At 37.7% G+C, this 22679-nt stretch overlaps 2 protein-coding genes across 2 annotated transcripts; one reads left to right on the forward strand and one right to left on the reverse strand.

Moving 5' to 3' along the window:
- Window positions 1–4062: 4062 nt before the first annotated feature.
- Window positions 4063–5547, reverse strand: LOC141614697 (PKS-NRPS hybrid synthetase cheA-like). Its single transcript, XM_074433442.1, has 2 exons — window positions 4712–5547; window positions 4063–4393 (listed from the first exon to the last, which is right to left on the reverse strand). Exons 1-2 carry the CDS (start codon window positions 5545–5547, stop codon window positions 4063–4065), a joined length of 1167 nt encoding a protein of 388 aa, XP_074289543.1.
- An 11028-nt stretch (window positions 5548–16575) lies between these two features.
- Window positions 16576–22158, forward strand: LOC141612351 (BURP domain-containing protein 6-like). Its single transcript, XM_074431107.1, has 3 exons — window positions 16576–16694; window positions 20441–20552; window positions 21141–22158. Exons 1-3 carry the CDS (start codon window positions 16635–16637, stop codon window positions 21980–21982), a joined length of 1014 nt encoding a protein of 337 aa, XP_074287208.1. The 5' UTR covers window positions 16576–16634; the 3' UTR covers window positions 21983–22158.
- Window positions 22159–22679: the final 521 nt, after the last annotated feature.

Genomic DNA, 22679 nt, shown 5'->3' on the forward strand with positions numbered 1-22679 from the left:
GTGAGTAATTGGTACGAAAAGTGGAGCATAGAGTTGTAATTCCATAATTTAGCACTTTATTATATTATCACTATGTTGGAGCAATTAGATAAAATTATAAATTAGTGAGATTTTGTAGAAATGTTGATTTGGATTTTGATATTTGAAGTTGGTCTTGGTCCTGTTTGGCAAACAACAGAAGTAGAGTCATGATAGCGGATAACACTAGCAGAATACAGTTAGCCGATCTTAGTAGCAGATTTGACTATCAAACAAATTAGCATAATTAAAAAAAGGCGTTTGGTAATTAGCAGATCTTAGGATAATTAGAATGATCATTTCATAAATAAATTGAATATGCTAATGCAATATGCTTCTATTAGCAGCATATTCAAAAACAGTAGATTCCGACCAATATGCTATCAAAATACGCTGTTTACCAAACAAATGAAAATAGTTGATTGCTTAGTCAAACTACTAATTAGGCCAAAATCTACTTATTTCACTCAATATGTTGTTTACCAAACATGCTTTATCTTATGTATTAATTTCAATATAGATTAAAAAGAACAGAATTACTTTTTCATATACAGATTTTACGCCTTCACATACATTTTTTCATAAAGTTTCCATATCCTACCTTTTTACCTAAACCTAATCAAAACAATTCTCATATATACATCTTTACTTAATAGTGGATCTAATTACTCTAAAAACTTAAACAATGGATTATAATTCTCCAATTAGTGAAGTAATATTGTTTATTGGCGATTATTAATACGTTTTATTGAAATTATTATTATAATTAAAATTAATATGATTAGCGACATTGTTGATTAGGGTTTATGGGCGGTGGATGGCAGTGGTTGATGGTCGTTGTTGGTATGCGCAGTAGGTAAGGGGGGTGGTCGGCGTCGGGTTTGTGGGATGGGATGGTCGGCATTGGGTTTGTGGGGTGGGGTTGTTAGATGGGATGAGCGAGTTAAATGAAGTTCTGGTGGGATGGAAAGGTGATGACCCGTTGTCGACGGTGGGTAAGGGGGTGGTCGGCGTTGGGTTGTCGGGTCGAGGTTGTTGGTTGGGACAACGTTGTGAACGGAGATCAGGTGGTGATTGGGGTGGTCGGCGTTGGGGTTAACGGAGTGCTGGCATGCTGTATATGTCGTTTTTGATTTTTTTTTGTGTAATATTACTCCGTAATTATTATTTTTGTTTAAATTAGAATAATTAGTTTTTTTATTTTTTATTTTTTTATTCTTTGATTAATTTAATTTAATTTAATTGTTCTTTATTAATTAACTATTACTATAATTAATTTTTTATTTATCTATTTGAAATTGTCAGAGTTGGTGAATGGAGTAGGTGGTTGGTAGGTGTATGTGACTTGGTGGTTAAGGGGATGAAGGAAGAGAGAAAAAAAATCAATTGGATGAGTGATGAAAAAAAATGACAAGGATAATATGATAAAAATCGTATGTAAAAAACACGTCCCAAAAAGAATTGATCTTTGCAACCTGCCTGCTAAAGGTCGTCGACAAATTACTAAATATCGTCGACAGTTTTAATGAACTTCCAAAATTGCCCCTCCCTCACACTCCCCCTAATTTTTTCCTTTTTATTCAAAAACTACCTTTCACATTCCAAATTTTGAAAAAAAAAACCGACTCAAATAACAACAAAAAAACGTATCGACCGCATCATTTCCGTCATGAATTCAAACATTTAACAAGGTATGTGATTAGTATTAAAAAAATTTTGTAGTATTTTGCTTAGTTTGTAAATTTGTGACGGAATTAGGATACATGCCTTTATTGTAGACGAAATTAGGATAGATGCTTTGATTTCAATCGGATTAAGTCGTGTTATGCCAAAATCAATCGGAAAATTCGAAAAAAAAAAACCAAAAAAAAAAAAAAAACGAAATCTGGGGCCAGACGAAGAATATTTTCGTCCAGGTCCAGACCCAGACGAAAATGTTCTTCGTCCATTATGGGTCTTGGACGAAAAACATTTTTGTCTGGGCCCGGACCTGGACGAAAATGTTCTTCGTCTGGCCCAGTTTCTGGTTTTTTTTTTCTTTTTCCTTTTGAATTTCTCGTTTCTTTTTTTTTTTTAATTTTTTTTATTTTTCCGTCTTGTTTTGTTATCGTTATAAACTAATAAATTATTAATAATAAACCTCGTCCGTGCCGAAGTCGTTGTAAAATTATTTAATTTATTTTTTAGATTTTTAAAAACATTATTTTCCGTCTTTTTTTAGTGTTAAAAACTAATAAATTATTAATAATAATTCTCGTCCGTGGCGAAGTCTTTGTAAATTTATTTTTTTCCGTCTCGTTTTGTTTACGTAAAATATTAATTAATTATTACTAATAAACCCCGTTCGGGGATATTTTGTTTATTTATTTATTTTTTAATTTACTTAAACTTATATTTATAAATTCTTTGTTTTATTAATTTAAGTAATCAAGTCGTTGTAAATATATTTTTTTTCCGTCTCGTTTTGTTTACGTAAAATATTAATTAATTATTACTAATAAACCCCGTTCGGGGTTATTTTGTTTTTTTTTTTAATTTTTTAATTTACTTAAACTTATATTTATAAATTCTTTGTTTTATTAATTTAAGTAATCAATGCGTTTTTATTATTTTTTGAATAGATGGCCGGTGGAGGAAATGACCGTCACGTTCGAGCTCGAAAGGGGCTCCAGTTTGAGTCTGAGGTTGGAGATGGTAGTACCGAGTCGTGGACTGCGGAGCGGTTGGAGGAGGTGGTTCGGTCTAGTGATGTGATAGGTGAGGAGGAGGCGGGTGATGAGCGAGTGCGTAGGGTGCCACGTAGACGGAATGAGGAGGGGCGTTTTCAGTGGATGTCGGATGGTAGTTCTAGTAGTGTCGTGGCTCCGAAGAAGAAGAAGTCGGGTAAGGATGTCTATTGGTTGATCGATCATCGTGTTCTGGGTGGTCCGATGTTTCCCCACGTGATTCCTAGCTTTGGGGGCCACATTGCCAACACCTTATGGCCGACTCCTAATGAGGTCGGTCGACCAGTTTTGACGGGTTACCACCGGTTTGGTAAGACGAGGTTGTTGAGTTGTTGGGAACTACCGCCGGCCGTTCAGACTATTTATGACGGTAGTGGTCTTTCTCACCTATTACATTCCATGGCCGAGCATTTTAACATGCCCCTTATTTCTGCTTTCGTTGAGAGATGGCAACCCGACACCAACAGTTTTCACATGTCTTTTGGGGAGATGTCCATACTCCTTCACGATGTTGCGCAGATCTTAGGTGTTCGGGTTGATAGTAACTGTTGTAAGGTGGAGACTAATGACGGGAAGTTGGCGGATCCCCTTATGTTTGTTTGTGGCTTCTTTGGGATTTCATCAGATCAATTGAGGTTGCCGTTAAACCCTAGTAAGAAGGCCCCTATTTTCAAGAGTGGGGATATATTGGTAGATGCAGTTTGTGACATGACGGCAGCTAGTTGTGATGTTGTTTTTGCTCAGGAGTTTTTGGTTGCGGTGTTGGGGTCGACACTTTTTGTCGACAAATCAGGTGATAGGTTACGTCCTCAGTTGTTTCCTTTAGTGTATGATACTGATGCTGTACACCACTATGCTTGGGGAGCCACTGTACTAGCCTTTATGTACCGACAGTTGGGTGTGGCTTCACGTGCTGGTGTGAAGACTATTGGTGGTTGTTTGACTTTGTTGCAATCGTGGATCTATGAGTATTTTCCTATGTTCAGACCCGGTCCACCTTCGTTAATTGACCCTACTCAGCCTCGGTCGTGTTCTTGGAGATCCGTTGGTCCCTTCGCTCAAAATGCGGAGAAATTGTTGGAGTATCGGAGGTTGTTAGATGGGCTTACTTGTGCTTCCATTAGGTAGGATCCGTACGGGCCGCGTCAGGAGGCGTATCATCAACGTACCCTGTTTGCCGGTTGTGTTCATTTCATGGACATTGCCGAGCCGTATCAGCCTGATCGGTGTTTACAACAGTTTGGGTATGTGCAGATAATACCCAATCCCATTATGAGATTGGTAGCGCATCGTCCTGCTTCGGGGATAGGGTACGAGGTTAGGGTTGGGGTTGTGGAGACTGATGTATCTGAGAGTAAAGGGCATCGAACATGGATGATCTCATACTCGGATCTGCATTCCGAATTTCATCGAATAACTCCTCCAATCGATCATCGTCACAAGCTGGCATTGCCTCGGAACCATCGTACTCCAACTTCCTCCAAAATGCATGTAACACATCAACAGGGACCCGAGATCCGTTTCTAACAATGCGATGAAGTGAACAAGCACATAACAAACCAAGTGTAGTAGCCTTTACACAACCGCAATCGATAATCAAGGCATCTTCCGTCATCTTGGCACTTCTTTCGAATTCTTCACGCAATTCACTGATGGCATTCTTTGATATTTTTAAAGAAAGTCTGGAAAATAATCGCTGAATCCCCGTCAACCGCCTCGATCTAGATAACTCCAACGAGTGTCGGATCTCAACATGTTGCGTTTCCATCAAAGAATGAAACCGAATCCAGATGCTATCAACGGCGGTTTCGCTATTCAACCATCTCTTCAAATTCGCATGAGCCGACTCAACCCGGGATGTAGAAGTATTCTCAAAATGAGTTATCTTGTTCGTTCTATACTTGGCCCATTTTTCCAAGTGCGGGAACCATTGCCTCTCAATATAAGCCGCCACTCCCGCCCATTGCCTTGCCAAATTGCCCCACGCCACATTAAACTTATCTTCGGTCTCCGCCTCGACAACCGCTTCAAACAAGTTACAAGTTATGTGCTTAGCCCAACTATCCTGACCCGTGATATCAAGTGCTTTCGTCTCCACGTTAGAATATATATGCCAAAGACATAGCAAGTGAGACGAATCCAGAAAAACAATGGGAATCGCGTTTAACAAACCTGCCTCGCAATCAGTAACAATAGCATTAGGTTGAACGGCATCATTGAGAAGGGCCTTCAGTTTCCGTAAGACCCACAAATATCCATCCTCGGACTCATGCGTCACAAGAGCATACGCGATGACAAAGCTCTTCCCGACGGGTGTGACTCCAACCATCTCAACAAGCGGAAGACAGTATAAATTTGTCTTGTACGTGGAATCGATCAATACCACATAATAGTATGATCGAAACATCTTAACAGCTTCTGGATGAGCCATGAACACGTGGGTTAGCTCCTCGGTCTCCTGATCAGTGACCCAATAATGAACGTACTTATGCTGAACCGCAAGTGCTAACATCTGTTGTGCCGGGTTTCTCCCATCACTTTCCTCGGCCCTTACTTTCTGAGAACGATTGTAGATTTGTCGCCGATTAGGTCTTGACTTTTCCGGATTCCGTTGATGCAAACCCGCACTAATAATTGCCGGTCTAACATGAGCTCTAACTTGGGCATCAATATAAGCCAACTCCTCTTCATCAAACTTTGCAAAGTATCTGTCGCCGTCACAATACAACGTTAAAGCATGATTATGAAACCCGGATCTCATCACAAGCTTCCACTTATTCTCTTCTAATTCAATAACTTTCATTGAAAATTTGCATTTGCACCACGCGGTGGCCGTGTTACCCCTCATTAAAGAATCGGCATCCTTATTTACGGGACCTTTTCCACCCATCCGACAAACAAAATAATCTTTTCTCAAATTCGTGTTACGACCAACTCTCTTGTTGCTTGCTCTTTTTATACCAAACCCGAGTAGGAGTCCGATCTCATATGCCCAATTAAACGCTTCCATACTTGATGCAAAGAACAAGGTAGTCGTAAAATGATCTGAGTAATCAATACCATCTCCATCGTTAATCACCTGCGCACGCATTTCGATAAATTAGTTAATAATTAAGTATTTCCTACGAAATGAGTCGGAATAAATAAAAAATAAAATAAAAAGAATACAAAGACGGTAATTAATTATTTTAATTATTTTATACAAAACGAGTCCGAAATATTAAAGATAAAAATATAATATAAAGATGGTAATTAATTATTTGAATTGTCGAAAACAAAATATAATACAAAGACGGAAATTAATTATTTTAAATGTTTTATACAAAACGAGTCGAAACAAAAAAAAAAAAAAAAAAAAAGAAAAAAAAAATTACACGAATTGGGCCTTGGATATATAACTCGATCGAGTAGCCGGTTTACGGGGAGTTTTTCTCGCCCGATTAAGATATATAACCTTTTCCGTCATCATTCTAAACACTTTTGCAAAACTTAATTTACTGTCAAAGAGAGAAAGCAAGTACGTTCATCATCTTAATCGCATTGTTAGCAAATCCCGGAGTTTGGAAGGTCGGTTTTCATCGTTGGTTATACCGTTGAGATCCTTGCATCGAGGGTAAGATCTATGTACCCTTTTTACTGTTTTTCCTTTAAGTTGGTTAAACCCTAATATGGGGATTTGGGGGTTTTGTGTAGATTGTGATTTGGTAGTGTTTATGTGTTTGTATGATAGGAGGAGGTTTTGTAAAAGAGGATTTTTGATACAGCTGTTGATACCGTCTGACTGTTGTGCTTTCCAGGTAGGATTTCCTACTCAGTATTAGTCCCATAATGAGATGATTGTTGATGTGTTGTGGTTGAGTGAATAATATAGTAATTGTATTGTGACGGTTTGTTGATTGTGATTGTTTGTCGCTGGTTCTCGAGGCGTGTCCTCGGCTGAGTAGGGTCACTTGCGGGAGTGGCTTCACGCCCTAGTTTCGCCCTTCGTGGAACCCGCCACGGAAGGGGATGTGCACATTAATGGGACAGGGTTATCGCTCGGTATGATGAGCGGGGCTTAGGTGGGAACGCATGCGGTCCCCCATCGGGTGGTCCCCAGTGGACCGTCGGTGATTGAGATTGTTGGGATTGGCGTGATTGTGTGTGTGTGTGTGGTTAAGTCGTCTTTTATCTTATTGTTGATATATTGAGTTGTGTGATTAGTCTTGGCCCCGTTTAAATGTTTTAAAAACGTGGTGATCCATTCGGGGTGGTGAGCGGTTATTGAGCGGTATGATATGACGCGTATGGGATAGGCCGGGATGAGTCATCACGTGGCAGTTAGAAGTTTTCCGCTGTGTCAGACGATGTTTTGTAGCTTTGATAGTTTTAGCAGTAGACCGTCTGAGAATCTTGTATTTCTTTTATCAGTTTGGAATTGCTATGTAATTACTTTAAACTTTATTTACTTTTAAAGTTGTTTCGTTATTGTCTTATGAATATCATGCCTCGGGTAACCGAGATGGTGGCATCCTTATACCTGAGTGGTCCTGGTAAGGCACTTGGAGTATGGGGTGTTACAAATGGTATCGAGCGACGATCCTGAAACCTGTAACCAATGAACCCAATGAATATAGGGAGTCAGTTAAAATGAACCCGGGGTAAAGGTTGTAGGAGCTAATGCAAAGACTTGGGAGACGTCCTAAAGTCGTGAACTCGCCCTACAATTTTGAACCGGTCACCATGGGATATGAGTCGGGATCGCTATGTGTTTATCTTGTGAATTGTGTACCTATATGGTGATGTGTGGCATGAATCAGTGGATGTATGTATGTGGAGAATGGGGAATGTGTAGAAAAGATGGTGATAATATGATTTCGTATGTTGTTGATTGAAAGCATGTTGCATGATAGTTGGTTTACAATGTTGGTTGGAATTGTTAGAAAAGTGTATGAGAATGATGAGTAATGTGTTGGAAATGGATGAATTGATAGGAAAAGATGGGGTAGCAATTGCATGAGAATATGAATTTTGTGATTATGAATATGTTTAAGTGACGAAGTGTATTTGTAATGTTGTTGTATTAGTAACATGGAAATAGGATTTGTAATGTATGAGAATGTTGTGTTACGAAAAGTTATAAAATTTAAAGTATGCGGTTAGTACATGACTAATGAGTTAAATAATATATGTGCATGATGGATGTTGTTGCTTGATTTTTGAAAATAGTAACATATGATTATGAATTCTGGTTTTATGAGTTTTGGACTGGTTTTGTTTGCTTGGTTGTTGTTTAAGTTGTTTGGAAGTAAAATCAAGTAGTTGTGTTTTTTCGATTATAAAGAGGTTGTATTTAAACTGTTATAACTTGTGATTCATAAATGATTTTGATGTGATTCCAATTGGAGGTGATAGCTTGTCCTTTTACGATTCTAACGATAGGTCACACGCCCAAAACGACCAAGTAATGAGTGAGTTATGACTGTTTTACGAAAACTGGACAGTGCTGAGAATTAGGGTACTCGATCGAGTAACTAGGATACTCGATCGAGTAAGGGGGCACTCGATCGAGTACCTTAGCTACTCGATCAAGTAGCCCTGGTGATTTGTTTTACGTGCTTCTGATCTTCACCTACTCGATCGAGTAAGTCCCTTACTCGATCGAGTGGCCTGTACTCGATCTAGTGACCCCTGTTTTGGGTCATATGCTTATCTTTTGACATTCGTGCATATTATGTTTAATTCAAAGTTGTTATTTTACTTCTTATTGCATTGTTTTACATGTAAGTTGGTCTTGATTCGTAAGTTACCCAATCTTATGGGGTGGTGAGTGGCACCTTATGGTGAGTATGAGTTTGGTGGGAGGAGATGAGCTATATGTGGTTGTGCTGAGAAGTGGAAAAAGAAAAAGAATATTGATGAGCTGATTGAGGCATGGTGCAAGTTTTGGTGAGACGTGGTGAGTGATTTATTCGCGAAATTGAGTGATGTAAAAGTAAGTGAAAGTAGGTAAGGGATGATGTGGGTCTAAGGAACGTGAGAATGAAAAGATTGAAAGGAAGGTTTGAATAGTGGCAACTTGAGATGTGTAAAGAATTATGGAGTGAGATGGTTAGGAGTCGTGTGGGTTAAGAATATACACAGTGAAAGTTCGTTTTAAAGGGGTTGAGAAGAGTAGTATATAGTGAACTTTATGAAGACATGTTGCGAGGTGGATTTGTAGACGGTGAATGAGTTTGGAAAATTTGGTTTATTAAGAGGTGAAACTACGTGTGATTTCTTTGAGCATTTAACGACATGAAATGAAGTTGTTTAAACAGTGAACGTTGATTTTATGGATAGGTTAGTGACAAGTGTGAGCGATATCATAATAAAAGAAGATCCATGGTAAGAAAGAGTGAGATGATATCGACATGAAATAATGGGATTTGAGCTTTGGCGGAATGAGAAGGTAACCGGAGCACTAAAGAATTAGATAGAAGTAATAAGGAGTTGAGCTATTAAATGGTATTGTTGAATGTGAAGAGAAAAGAAGAGTAAAAAGTAAGCTAAGGAAAATTTTCACCGGAGTTATGTGATATAAAGGTAAAGAATCATCGAAATGTGTGATATTATCATGAGGATGTTAGTTAATGGTTATATGGGAGCTTCAGGACAACATGATTAATAATGAGTTTCGAGGAATTAAGGGAGTAAGAGTTGGTGGAATATTTACACGATATGAGATTTTTGGTGGAAAGTTAGATGACGATACAATTAAGATAGTATTGGGAATAATGTTGAGGTAATTTTGTTGATGGGTTTGATGTTCTTTATTTGGGGATGTTAACCAAAGATAGGAGAAAAACCGTGTTGTTTTGATATGAGTGTAAGAGGTTTGATATACGAGCAGTGGTGGTATTGTGGTGTTGTCACTAGTGGTTAAGGGTGATGATAGATAAGAAAGACAGCAGTCCTAGAGAGGATGATTTTACAAAGGCCGGATTGATATGTATTGTAACACCCCCATACTCCAAGTGCCTTACCAGGACCACTTAAGGCATGGAAATGCTACCATCTCGGTTACCCGAGGCAATGATTATCATAAGACAATAAAGAAACATATTTAAATAATAATTAACGTTTAAAGTGATTACATGCCAAAAACCAAAACTGATAAAGAGATACAAGTTCTCCAAAACTATCTACTATCAAAAGACTATAAAACTATCAAACACAATGGAAGACTTCTAAATCGCATCGTGGTGACTCCTCCCAGTTACCCCATACGCATCAGCTCATACCTGCTCAATAACTGCTCACCACCCCCGAATGGATCACCACAGTTTTTAAAACATTTAAACGGGGTCAGTACTAATCACACAATCAATATAGATAACAACAATAAGATAAACAGACAGCTGAACTGTCACACACACACACACACACACCACCAACTCCCATCATCTCAATACGACGTCCACCGGACCCACCCTCGCGCGATGGGGACCGCAGCCGTTCCCACCTAAGCCCCGCTCATCGTACGAGCGATAACCCTGTCCATTAATGTGCACATCCCCTATCGTGGCGGGTTCCACGAAGGGCGAAACTAGGGCGTGAGATCACTCCCGCAAGTGACCCCACTCAGCCGAGAACGCATCTCGAGAGCCATAGAAACCAATCACAATCACAATCACAACCACAATCACAATCATCATATTAAACAACTAACTACAGCACATCACCAATATCCCATTATGGGACTAATACCGAGTAGAAATCCTACCGGAAAGCACAACAAGCGACGGTATCTCTACAGCTGTCTCAAAACGCCTCTTCTACGAATCCTCCTCCTACCATATAGCACATAAGGACTACACATCACAAACTACTCATAAAAACCCCCAAACCCTAAATTAGGGTTTAACCAAACTTAGCAAAACATTATAAAAATTATGTTAAAAGCTTACCCTTGACGCAAGGAACTCAACGATACGAACTATGACGCAAACTGACCGTCTGAACTCCGGGAATTGCTAAGGATGCGATTAGGAAGATGGACTGACTGCTTTCTCTCTTAAACAGGTTTTAGGTTTTGGTAAAAGTGAATTAAAACAACGACGATTATGTTTAAATACCCTAATCGCATAATTAACAAAACCCGAGAAAAACTCCCCGTAAACCGGACACTCGATCGAGTACCCAAGGTACTCGATCGAGTACCCCCTTACTCGATCGAGTACCCAAGCTACTCGATCGAGTACCCAACAGGTCAGAAACTATTTTATTTCGCCACTTGCCCTTACTCAACAGAGTAAGGGCTACTCGATAGAGTACCCCAAGACATATAAATACGGAGTATTACAGTGGTTGTAAGGGAGTATAAGATGTGGTTATATGAGGCGAACGCTAGTGGTTGAATATTAATGGTATGGCATGAGGTGATGGTTATGCGAATGGGAAAATATGTTATGAGGGGCATATGAGTTAAGCTCGGGCGACAGGTAACCTTTATCGAGTGGTAACTTACGTGATCAGGATTGACTAGTTGGATGTGATTATGGGTCTATGATGTGTATAAATGTTTGTGTGAGGTTCTGACCTCACGAGAAGCGGTATGGTGTGATAGTTATAAAGATGTTATATGAATGTTTGTGATATATGTAGGGTACGACAATCTGATGGAATGAGGCTAAAAAGGTAATAATTTGATTGATTTGGCATGGCTAGTTATAATTTTATGTGTATTGATAACACATGCGTATTCCGTGAAATGGTAGAGATGATGTTCATGAGGTGATTATCTGTTTATCCTTATAATATGTTGTGTTGTGATTTAATAAAGTGGATTTGAGTAAGTTTTTCTTGCCTGAGAAGTTATGCTGAGTCAGTGTTTATGGGTTTGAGTAAGTTGTGATGTCTATCGGTGCGGTTGTGGTGCCTCGGGTGGTGATCCGGGCACGGTACTTCGTGGTTGTGATGCGGGTATTTTCGCACTGCGGTGCGGTTGTTGGTGACGATGTTGTGATGTCGTCACCGGTTGTGGTGGAGTAGGCGGGATGATTATGATACGAGTTTTCGAAAGTGCATACCAGTTATACATAGATTGTTGTTTTGTTTGTTGTCGTTCTTTGTGAGTTTTGGTTGAACATGTAGACTGTTGTTTTATTTGTTGATGTTTCTTACCAGTTTCAACTTGGGTGTGAGGGTAGAGTATGATATGGGAGAACGTTGTGTATGTTTTGTTGTTGTGATGGTATAGTGATTTTTACGTTGATAGGGCACGGTTGTAAGAGGTTGTACGTAACTTTTGACCTTGTTGTAAATGAAACATCGGTGCACATAGTCATGGCAAGTAATTCGTAGAACATGTGTGGTAATGATCTGAAAGCTGCAGGTGGTTTTAATCTTTCGTTGGGCCAGTGAGGGAAGGGTGTTTGGATTTAGTGTCTTGTTAAGTCATGTATGAGTTTTGCAGTGATGAAAGAAAAGAACTTGAGGATCTTGTGTGAGTGTACGTAACACGTGTGGATCGTGAGTTATGCTTTTGGCGATAGAAGTTTTATATAGTCTATATAGAGAGGTATGTCATGTTGTGGTAATGTGGAAGAGTTGGAGTATTGGTTATGCTAAGGGTTTTGCGGTATTAGTTAGATGGAGTGCAAAGTGAATTGAAGTATGAGAACTGTTTAAGTAAGAAAGCCATGGAAATAGGAACGGTTATAGAAATGAGGTTCTAGGCGGTTATCTTTGACATGTGGTGGTGATGAGGATGATGAGATGATTTAACTAAGGATTTAGTATTAGTGAGTTACGATGACGTAACATTTGTCTTAAGAGGAGTAGGATGCGATAAAAGTGAGTTTCATGGTTGTGCATGTTGTAAAATAATTGGAAGTAGAGTGTGTAGCATAGCGTAAAGGAGGGATTTTTTTGTGGTTGATGTTGTTAAAAGGCCATGGCCGTGCTTGTAATAGTGTGATGTTTAGGAGTTCGAGAGTTTTGATAGTGGCATGATGATGTTTATGAGTGTAAGTAAACTTCGAGGACGAAGTTCCTTTTAAGGGTGGTAGAATGTAACATTCCGTTTGATGTTAGGGGTATTTTGATATTGGATTGGCTCTGGATGATGTATTACGGAACTAGTTGGTAGTGTATGGAGTTAGTGTTGAGAGAGATATAATGGAGTCGATACGATATCCTGAGCCATGTTGTGGAGGTAGGAATAGTTAGTGGAGTTGGTGTTACGAGTTCATGTTTGGGTTGGAGTTTTGTTTTGAGTTCTTAGTCACGTTGTTGTGTCTTGATCGAGTTAGTATGTTTGTTTTTGAGTATGGGTTGAACTTCGGGGACGAAGTTCTTTTTAAAGAGGGAAGACTGTAATACTCCGTATTTATGAGTCTTTGGGTACTCTATCGAGTAGGCCTTACTCTGTCGAGTAAGGGTGAGTTGCATTTTAAAATAGTTTCTGACTGTTGGGTACTCGATCGAGTAACTAGGATACTCGATCGAGTAAGGGGGTACTCGATCGAGTACCTTAGGTACTCGATCGAGTAGCCAGTTTACGGGGAGTTTTTCTCGGGTTTTGTTAATTATGCGATTAAGATATTTAACCTTTTCCATCATCATTCTAAACACTTTTGCAAAACTTAATTTACTGTCAAAGAGAGAAAGCAAGTACGTTCATCATCTTAATCGCATTGTTAGCAAATCCCGGAGTTTGGAAGGTCGGTTTTCATCGTTGGTTATACCGTTGAGATCCTTGCGTCGAGGGTAAGATCTATGTACCCTTTTTTACTGTTTTCCTTTAAGTTGGTTAAACCCTAATATGGGGATTTGGGGATTTTGTGTAGATTGTGATTTGGTAGTGTTTATGTGTTTGTATGATAGGAGGAGGTTTTGTAAAAGAGGCTTTTTGATACAGTTGTTGATACCGTCTGACTGTTGTGCTTTCCAGGTAGGATTTCCTACTCAGTATTAGTCCCATAATGGGATGATTGTTGATGTGTTGTGGTTGAGTGAATAATATAGTAATTGTATTGTGACGGTTTGTTGATTGTGATTGTTTGTCGCTGGTTCTCGAGGCGTGTCCTCGGCTGAGTAGGGTCACTTGCGGGAGTGGCTTCACGCCCTAGTTTCGCCCTTCGTGGAACCCGCCACGGAAGGGGATGTGCACATTAATGGGACAGGGTTATCGCTCGGTATGATGAGCGGGGCTTAGGTGGGAACGTTGCGGTCCCCCATTTGGTGGGTCGGTCCAAAGGACGATCGGTGATTGGGGTTGTTGGGATTGGCGTGATTGTGTGTGTGTGTGACGGTTAAGGCATCTGCTTTATCTTATTGTTGATATATTGAGTTGTGTGATTAGTACTGACCCCGTTTAAATGTTTTAAAAAATGTGGTGATCCATTCGGGGGTGGTGAGCAGGTATGATATGACGCGTATGGTATAGCTGGGATGAGTCATCACGTGGCAGTTAGAAGTCTTCCGCTGTGTCAGACGATGTTTTGTAGCTTTGATAGTTTTAGCAGTAGACCGTCTGAGAATCTTGTATTTCTTTTATCAGTTTGGAATTGATATGTAATCACTTTAAACTTTATTTACTTTTAAAATTGTTTCGTTATTGTCTTATGAATATCATGCCTCGGGTAAGCGAGATGGTGGCATCCTTATACCTGAGTGGTCCTGGTAAGGCACTTGGAGTATGGAGGTGTTACAGGTCTTTTTTTTTTTTTTTTTCTGAAAAACCAACTTTTTTTTTGTTTCAAATATTTTAGTGAGACAGTGACTTGTGTTTTAGTGAGACGGAAATTGCATTTTAGTGAGACGGAGACGGAAATTGCATTTCAGTGAGACGGATATGGAGTTATGTTATGGAGGGCAAACTTGGAAATTTACATTAATTGTCGACGATAATTAGTAAAATGTCGACGACGTATAGCAGGACCCCTTTGCAAGGAGGTGGAGTCGTGGAGGTATGAATGGTGAACTGGGCCACTAATTGTCTTACGGCCGAATGGCAACAAACAAAGAAGAAATAAAAAACGGGCCATTACATGCACAAGGGCCGTTCAATTGATGGGCCAGCATAAAGAATCAGAAGGGATAAGATAACCAACAAAACCAATGTTAATTATCATCATAAAACCTCATTTCCTTAAAAAAAAAATAAAAAAATTGAAACCTCATTTCCAAATGCGAAGGAGCCCCTCAACGGGCTCAACCGGTGGGTCGGCCGCCTATGACACACAGTGACACAGTAGGCGATTATCAAGGATAATCTTAATGTTAGAGTAGAAAATCATTTAATTGAAACTCCAATCATTATCTTAAGCGCGTCCTTAAAATGGTATCAGAGCAATGTAATTAAAAGGTCAAGGGTTTAAATTTCACCACTTTTATTTTTAAAGTGAATTATCAAGCATCAGGTATAGGGAAACCTGCAGTTTAATCCACACTTTGGCCCAACGGATTCGTGTGAGGGGCCGTGTTATTGTATAAAATCGATCTTATTACTTCAACCATCAGTTTAAGCTTTTGATTAAAATAGTTCTTTGGTAGTTTAAGTGACACTTTACGAAATTGCTAAAGGAATGACAAAAGGCGCACAGCAGGCCGGCTAACAATGATTTAGTATTATTGAGTTTACCCTCCTTTGGACCAAACCCCAATTACACTAAATAAAAAGATAAGCCAACTTAAGTCACCAACACTTTAACTATAGGTTTTTCATTTTCCTTTATTAAATAACATTTTAGTTGAATTAGTAGTAATAAAGATAAATATTTTAGTATCATATCAGAAATATGTATGATCAAATTTAACGGAAGTTAGAAGTAGAATATTATCAATAAGAATTTAAAATAGAAAAGATACAACCGTATAAATTCAAAATCTTAAGACGGAGATATTATTTACAATTAAAACGGGTTTTGTATTATCCATTTATACAAATTCTTGTTCAAGATAGAAATATTCGTGTTAAAGTTAAATTGGGTCAAATATCTTACCATTTGAATAAATAAAACAGAAACATAATATTCAAGTATTAGCAAAAAAAATGTCTTATCTATGCAAGTAAAATTATTTGCTTAATTATGTTCTTATCTATCTAAATAAATAATAATTAACTTGTTATAATCATAAAAGAAATCACTAATTCTCATTTTAGTTGGACTATTTTGTCTGATGATTTTAGAGGCATTATATAACCATTTTTATAGTAAAATATTATCATTTAATATTAAAATATTAACTAATGTTTGTTGTTTATGTAACTTTTTAACAAAAGTAATTATATTTAATTATAAATTGGCTAAATATAACTCGTTTAAAACCTTCAAACAAAATAAGCGTATAAAGAGAGACTTTCTAAAGAATAATTTGTGAAGTCGGCAATGCGCAACTATTTCGCAACAATCCTTTTACAATATGTCTCAGTATAAACGGGTGGGGCGAACAGACGGGTGGACGAGAGAGTAGTACTGTATAGTTGGGCAGTGCCTTCTGACAGACAAAAGAATTAATGTCGGATAGCGCAAGTGTGCAACTTGTTTTGCCAATAATAAAGCTGGATAAGCTTTTCGATGTCGATAGATTTTTTTAAGTCGGATATATTTGTTCTAAGATTGAAATGAGTCAAATAACATCGTATTTAGATAGATGAAATGACAAATCTTTTAGAAATTTCTGCATTCTATTTAGTGGCGGAGTCAGAATTTGAACCCAGTAAAAGCGAAAAAATTTCTGAAAATTTCAACTAAAACTTTTCCGATTTAGCGGGGCGAGCGCCCCTGCTAGGCTCCATAGCTCCACCACTTAATCTGTTTTATGGTTAAGATGAATATATCCATTTTAAATGAGAATTTATATTCCGCTATAAATAGGCTACTCTTATCATGCAAGACTTCACAATTCTTAAATATCAAAGAGATGATAAATCATTTTGCAATGGAGTTCCAAGTGTTTCTTGTTATTGTGGCTTTATTATCAGTAAGTTTTCTTAAGCTCTTTAACAAATTATTTTACGTTAGATGATCTTGTGATATAATTATGAGGAATCTAATTAACGTAGTCGACATAATGGCTTTATCAGTTCATATTGATAAATACTCGTAGAATGTATTTTAATTAGTAGGATAGGTTAAACCATTATTTTTTGAACCTATTTCGTCGAGCGGGAACATCGTCGGCTTTCAGACTCACCAAATAGTGGCCCAGTTTCACCTTTCGTAGGACGGGAACATCGTCGCTTTTTCAGACCTATTTTCATCTCACAACCCATGACTAAAACTTGGGCTTTGATACCATGTTAGATCGCACATGGTCTTAGCCATGTCCGTTGAGGAGGAGAGAGTGTCTACTTTACAAGTCCAAAAAGGTTTCATCCCAAAATCAATTGGCAATGGGAGAAGGGGTCCCTTGACTTATAAAGTAGATTACACTTCTATCTTTCTCCAATATGAAAGACCTAACATATGATTCTTCACAAATACCAACTCAGTTAAAAAAGTCACTCGGATAAAGTATTATTTCATCAGATTTCATATATATTTGTATATTTTTTTCGAGTTTTATAAAGTTTAAAAGTTACGTGTTAGTTTTTTGACGTCAAAACTCAAATTTTTCTGAGCTTATATGTAATATTTTTGAGTTATATTGTAATTTTTTTAGTTTTATTTTTAATAATAAAACTCATAATTTTTAAAACAAAACTAAAAACTTTATCTTAATGCTCAAAAACTATACCATTTGATGTAGATGTATAATCCAATTACTGAAATATTGTTCGTAAGGAGTATTTTTTTCTTTATACTCTATCAACGAAAATTCTTGTGTCTTTTGAGAGAACCGTACTTCTTATATCTAAGCCTTAATAATATTTCATTTAGTAGATTATTTTTAACCGTAAGGAGGACGGTACTCTAGAGTACACCCATTATTATCGTATGTACAAGTGGAAAGGATTAAGGATATCAAATGAATCAGCAAATGGTAGCGGACATAATTAGAGTTGATAATTGATGGGATATAAATGAGGTGAAGTTACATATATATTTATATTTATTTAATAATTTTTCATCCATTTAAATTCACATATGAATTAAGTATTTTATTTGTCTATTCGTATTCATATCTACACAGGGTGAAGTAGGTGAAATGGATATCGACTGAATATTTAACTTTTAGTAAGTTAAGTTCCGAGTTTTAAATCTAATGTAATCAATTATAAGAGTCTTCTTTTCGTTGAACAATATAATTTTTTTGGATTTAAATGAGCGCAATATGTCGCGGGTGAGAATCAATCCCCCAACTTTATAGTTGGAGTAAGAGAGCTTCTGTCACTTGAGCTAACTCTTATTATATCCGTTGAACTATATATGACGTACGCTTAGTCTTTAAGGCTTGTTTTTGAAGGGTATTGGAGAGGATTCGAGTGGAGAGAGAGAGAGAGAAAATTCTATATTTTGAAAACAAATGAGTATGTATAAAGGAATGGAGGGCGCGCTTGGTTGGCAAAAGGGAAAGGGAAAGAAAAAGAAAGAAAGGGGATACCCTTTGATGAACACTCTTAGGTTAAGATAAGTAAGGGAATAAGAAAGTTACTCTAAGACCACGAACCACCTCACCTTACTCATAAACTATTGCCATTGTTTTAATCGTAGTTAAGCCACGACACTGCCGCCCTTCCCCTACAGGCTGGTGGTTTTGGGGGTGGGGGAGGAGATTTCGAGTGTAGGTGTGTGATTTTTCGATGGTTTGGATGGTGGTTATGGAGTACATGTGCAAATTTCGAAGGGTGAGGGGAAAACTATGACTAGGTTATTGAGTGGTGGTCATGGGCGGATCTACGCCTAGGGGCTATGTGGGCTCAAGCCCAATGTGAAATTTGATAAATAAGTTTTAGTTATGGTTATCTTCCGTATCCCCTAGTAGCACAAGTGGGTGAATTTGTTGTTAGAAACTTGTTAGAGTCAGGATGTCGCGGGATCGAATCTCCATACTAACGTTTTTTCCCCAAAATTTTTTATTGCTGTTTAACAACCACTATTTACGTACTTATCTTTCTCCGTCTCAATTACTTGTTTATTGTTTACGGTTATCACTATATAAGTACTCCGTATTTTGCACTCCCTTCGTATCAATCATTTATTTACCTCTTTTTTTTTTATAAGGTATTACTTAATCAAATGTATATAATTAATGAAGACGGAGAGAGTATATGTTTAATTATGCGATGAGTACTATTCAAAATATTTGATGGTTCATGATTTTATAGTCATGGTTCAATACATACTATTTGCTCTTTTCGCAAAATTTCTAACTTTTTTCCCTCTTTTCTTATCCCGTATTTTTTTTAGCCCACCATACATTTGATTCCTGGATCCGCCCCTGGTGGTGGTAATAATTAAGGAGGAGGAGTTGATGGCGAGGTGGAGCCTGACTCGTCGGCGACAGGAGATGTCTATTAGAAGATTGGGCCTATACTAGGCCCGACTACCATTAGGGTTAGCCAAATTAGGGTTAAGTTCTAGAATGAGAGGTATTATAAATACCCTCACCATAATATGTAAGTCACCGATCAATAATACAATTGCCTTATGAAATACTCTCTTATACTCTATCTTAACATGGTATCAGAGCCTCGATCTTGAGGTCTCTATAAACATTCTTACCGGTGGGTGGCCGAAAATTTACACCCACCGGTAGGATTTTCAACCACATAATACTTTCTGTTTTGAAAAAAAAAAAAAAAAAAAATGGTGCAGCATTACGTGTTTTATCGTTTTCTCTATTTGTTCCCTTACATCAATGGTGTGGAAATTTTATGGAGGGTGAATTGATTTCCACGGGATTTTAAGACCATGATTGATCTTTCTGACCGTCTTTCTTTGAAATTTCATTATTAATTTTTCGAATTCGTTCAAGGTAGTCTAAAAATTGACTGGCGAGTTACGCAATTAAAATCACCATGATGGTGGTTCAAATCAATTTGGAGTCCGAAAAACTTAGCGTTCTCCAAATCTTGAAAGTAACGGATAATTTTCCGTTTTATTGATATTTGTCAGGTTCGATTAGGGTTCCTGCAAATTGACTCATATTTTCGACAAGTCCGAAAAAATTAACGTTCTTGTTCGAGAAATTTTCTAGCGAGTCTTAATACTCGTTTATTTTACCAACCTTGCGAAGACGGAGATGGATAATGAAGACGGAGAAGTCGATGAAGATTGATTTTTTTCTTATTTTGATTTTATTGTAATTCTCCAATCGTAAAGTTAGTACGAATTACGTACTGCCTTTACGATTGCGGGAGGGTATTAGGAGATTGGGCCTATACTAGGCCCGGCTACCATTAGGGTTAGCCAAATTAGGGTTAAGTTCTAGAATGAGAGGTATTATAAATACCCTCACCATAATATGTAAGTCACCGATCAATAATACAATTGCCTTATGAAATACTCTCTTATACTCTATCTTAACAATGTCAGTGGTGCGGAAAAGGATGGTGTTTGTGGTGGTTGGTGTTGGGTAATGGTGGCGTCTGGTAGTGGGTGTTAGTGTTAGATGATGACATAAGTGGGGGGAATGGGATCTGATACCCTTGGGGGCGAGGGAATGGATTTGAGCGTATGAGGTGTGAATCCATTTCCAAATAAGTCTCCATATGACGATATGAGTATATGTTTAGAAATTTAATTTGTACTCCGTATATGATATATGTTGTTGCCTTGTTTTAGGTATTAATGTCGACACCGGTCGACAGCACAGAGTCTCCGGGAGAAGCTTACTGGAAAACGAATATTGGTAGCGATTCAAACATGCCGAAAGTTGTGAAGGATGCCTTGTTAGGTAACCTATATTATAGAAGTATATTTAAGAACATTGTTCTGGCTTTCAAAATACTTAAATACCTATATGCAGGGCCGTTTAATGAATTTGAGAGACCCTGTTCTAAATGTCAAAATTAAACTCGAAAATATAAGGAATCTTATTGTATATTCACAAATCACAAAGTACCCTAAGTGTTAGGTACCTCAGTTTCTTACAAAAAACCCGATTAATAGAGATCATGCATTTTAAGGTCCTTTTATGTTATTGGCCTCTAAGAACGTCTTAAAACCCCATCTTAGACGACCCTGAGTCCCTGACTATATGGACCATTACATCCCCATGAGATTACTCAGCCAAGGGATAGATAGTCCATTCTTTTTTAATAGAGATCGAGAGAGAAGGAATTCATAAAGCGAATCGTTGTATTATTGATAATAGTTCGTTGTCTGACAATTATAATAAGAGGCACTTTATATAGTGTCTAAAACCGATAATAGTTCGTTATCTGACCTAGAATCCTCTAGAGGATATTATTCATATCGTAAATTATATTATACCGTGATATTCTCTAACATTTTTCACATGATTTTGCGCAACTTCTTTCAGAAACTGGAACTAATACGGCATCACTCGAAAACTATGCAAAGAGATCAGCTCAAGCTTACGCACAAGAACTTCTAAAACCAAAAGGTGGCACAACAAACGTAAACTATGGATATGGAGCATATGGAGCTCAACTTTCATCAGATACAAATATTAATTATGCCAAGGGAGCTCAAAACCACAATTCCAAAACCAACAATTTCGTACAATATTTCTTCGAAAAAGACCTTATCTATCCAAGATCGAGTATGAAACTCCATTTTTCAACGGGTGCCCAAAAAGCGAAATTTATGCCGTTACAAGTGACCAAATCAATTCCGTTTTCATCATCCAAACTCCCCGAAATCTTAAAATTTTTCATAGTAAACCCTGGATCACAAAATGCTAAGATAATCGAGGAAACAATCACGTTATGTGAAATCAAGGCGATAAAAGGGGAAGAAAAGTCATGCGAAACCTCACTCGAGGGAATGGTTAACCGTGCCAAATCCAAGCTAGGAAACCAAATTAAGGCGTTTTCAACCGAGGTAAACGAAGAGACGGAACAAGAGTATCAGATTAAGAGTGCAACTAAAATAAATAATAATGAGAAAAATTTAGTTTGTCATAAGATGGCTTATCCATACGCCGTGTTTTACTGCCATACATTGAGTAAAACGGATGCATACAAAGTGTCTTTGGTTGATTCGACCGGGAAAAAGGTAAGGGCAGTCGCTATTTGCCATAAGGACACTTCACATTGGAATGAAGAGCACCTTGCCTTCCAACTTCTTAAGGTTAAACCAGGGAGTGTTCCCATTTGCCATTTCCTTAGCGTGGACGCCATGGTTTGGGTTCCCAAGTAAGAATCGTATGTAGTCGAAAATGTGTTATATATGTAAAGTATATGTTTGGGTTTGCTAAATACATTTCTCTAATATATTTCATGTAATGTTAATTATATGGAGATTCGTAATTGTTGTAAAAGTTGTGGAGTTTGTAATCTTATTTCGCACTTCAATTGATGTGTATATTTGTAAAACCACTATGCATCAACCACTATGCATCAATCCTGATAAATTTCATGATTTTCTAAGGATTTCACAAATTCATGTAACCATTTTCGTCTTTTCCTAAAGTCGGGATTTTGCGACCATCTTATAATCAATGTAATCACAATGGTTCAGCTAGTTTTACCGCTTATGGTAACTTTTTTTTTTTCCAAACGTGGTCACATTTGACTGTAAAATGGTCTCAAAATTCATCTTTTTGGAAAAGACCAAAATAGCCCGTCTTAAGTGAGCCAACTGTAAGGATTTATTTATATCACTCTCTTCATTCCAATTTTCATTCCAATCATTTTTATACATTTGTGGAATACATGTTAGTTATATTTTATTAAAATACTCCCCCGTCCCGGTCATTTGTTGTCCTTTTCCATTATTGGGTGTCTCAGTCATTTGTTGTCCTTTCTATTTTATGAATGAACTTGATGAGTAATTTGATCATTCTCATTCAATTTATTCCACTTGTCATTTAGTTATTGGTCATCTCCTCTTCCCT

This window comes from Silene latifolia, chromosome 11 (genome assembly GCF_048544455.1).
Source record: "Silene latifolia isolate original U9 population chromosome 11, ASM4854445v1, whole genome shotgun sequence".
In the NCBI taxonomy this organism is placed as follows: Eukaryota; Viridiplantae; Streptophyta; class Magnoliopsida; order Caryophyllales; family Caryophyllaceae; genus Silene; species Silene latifolia.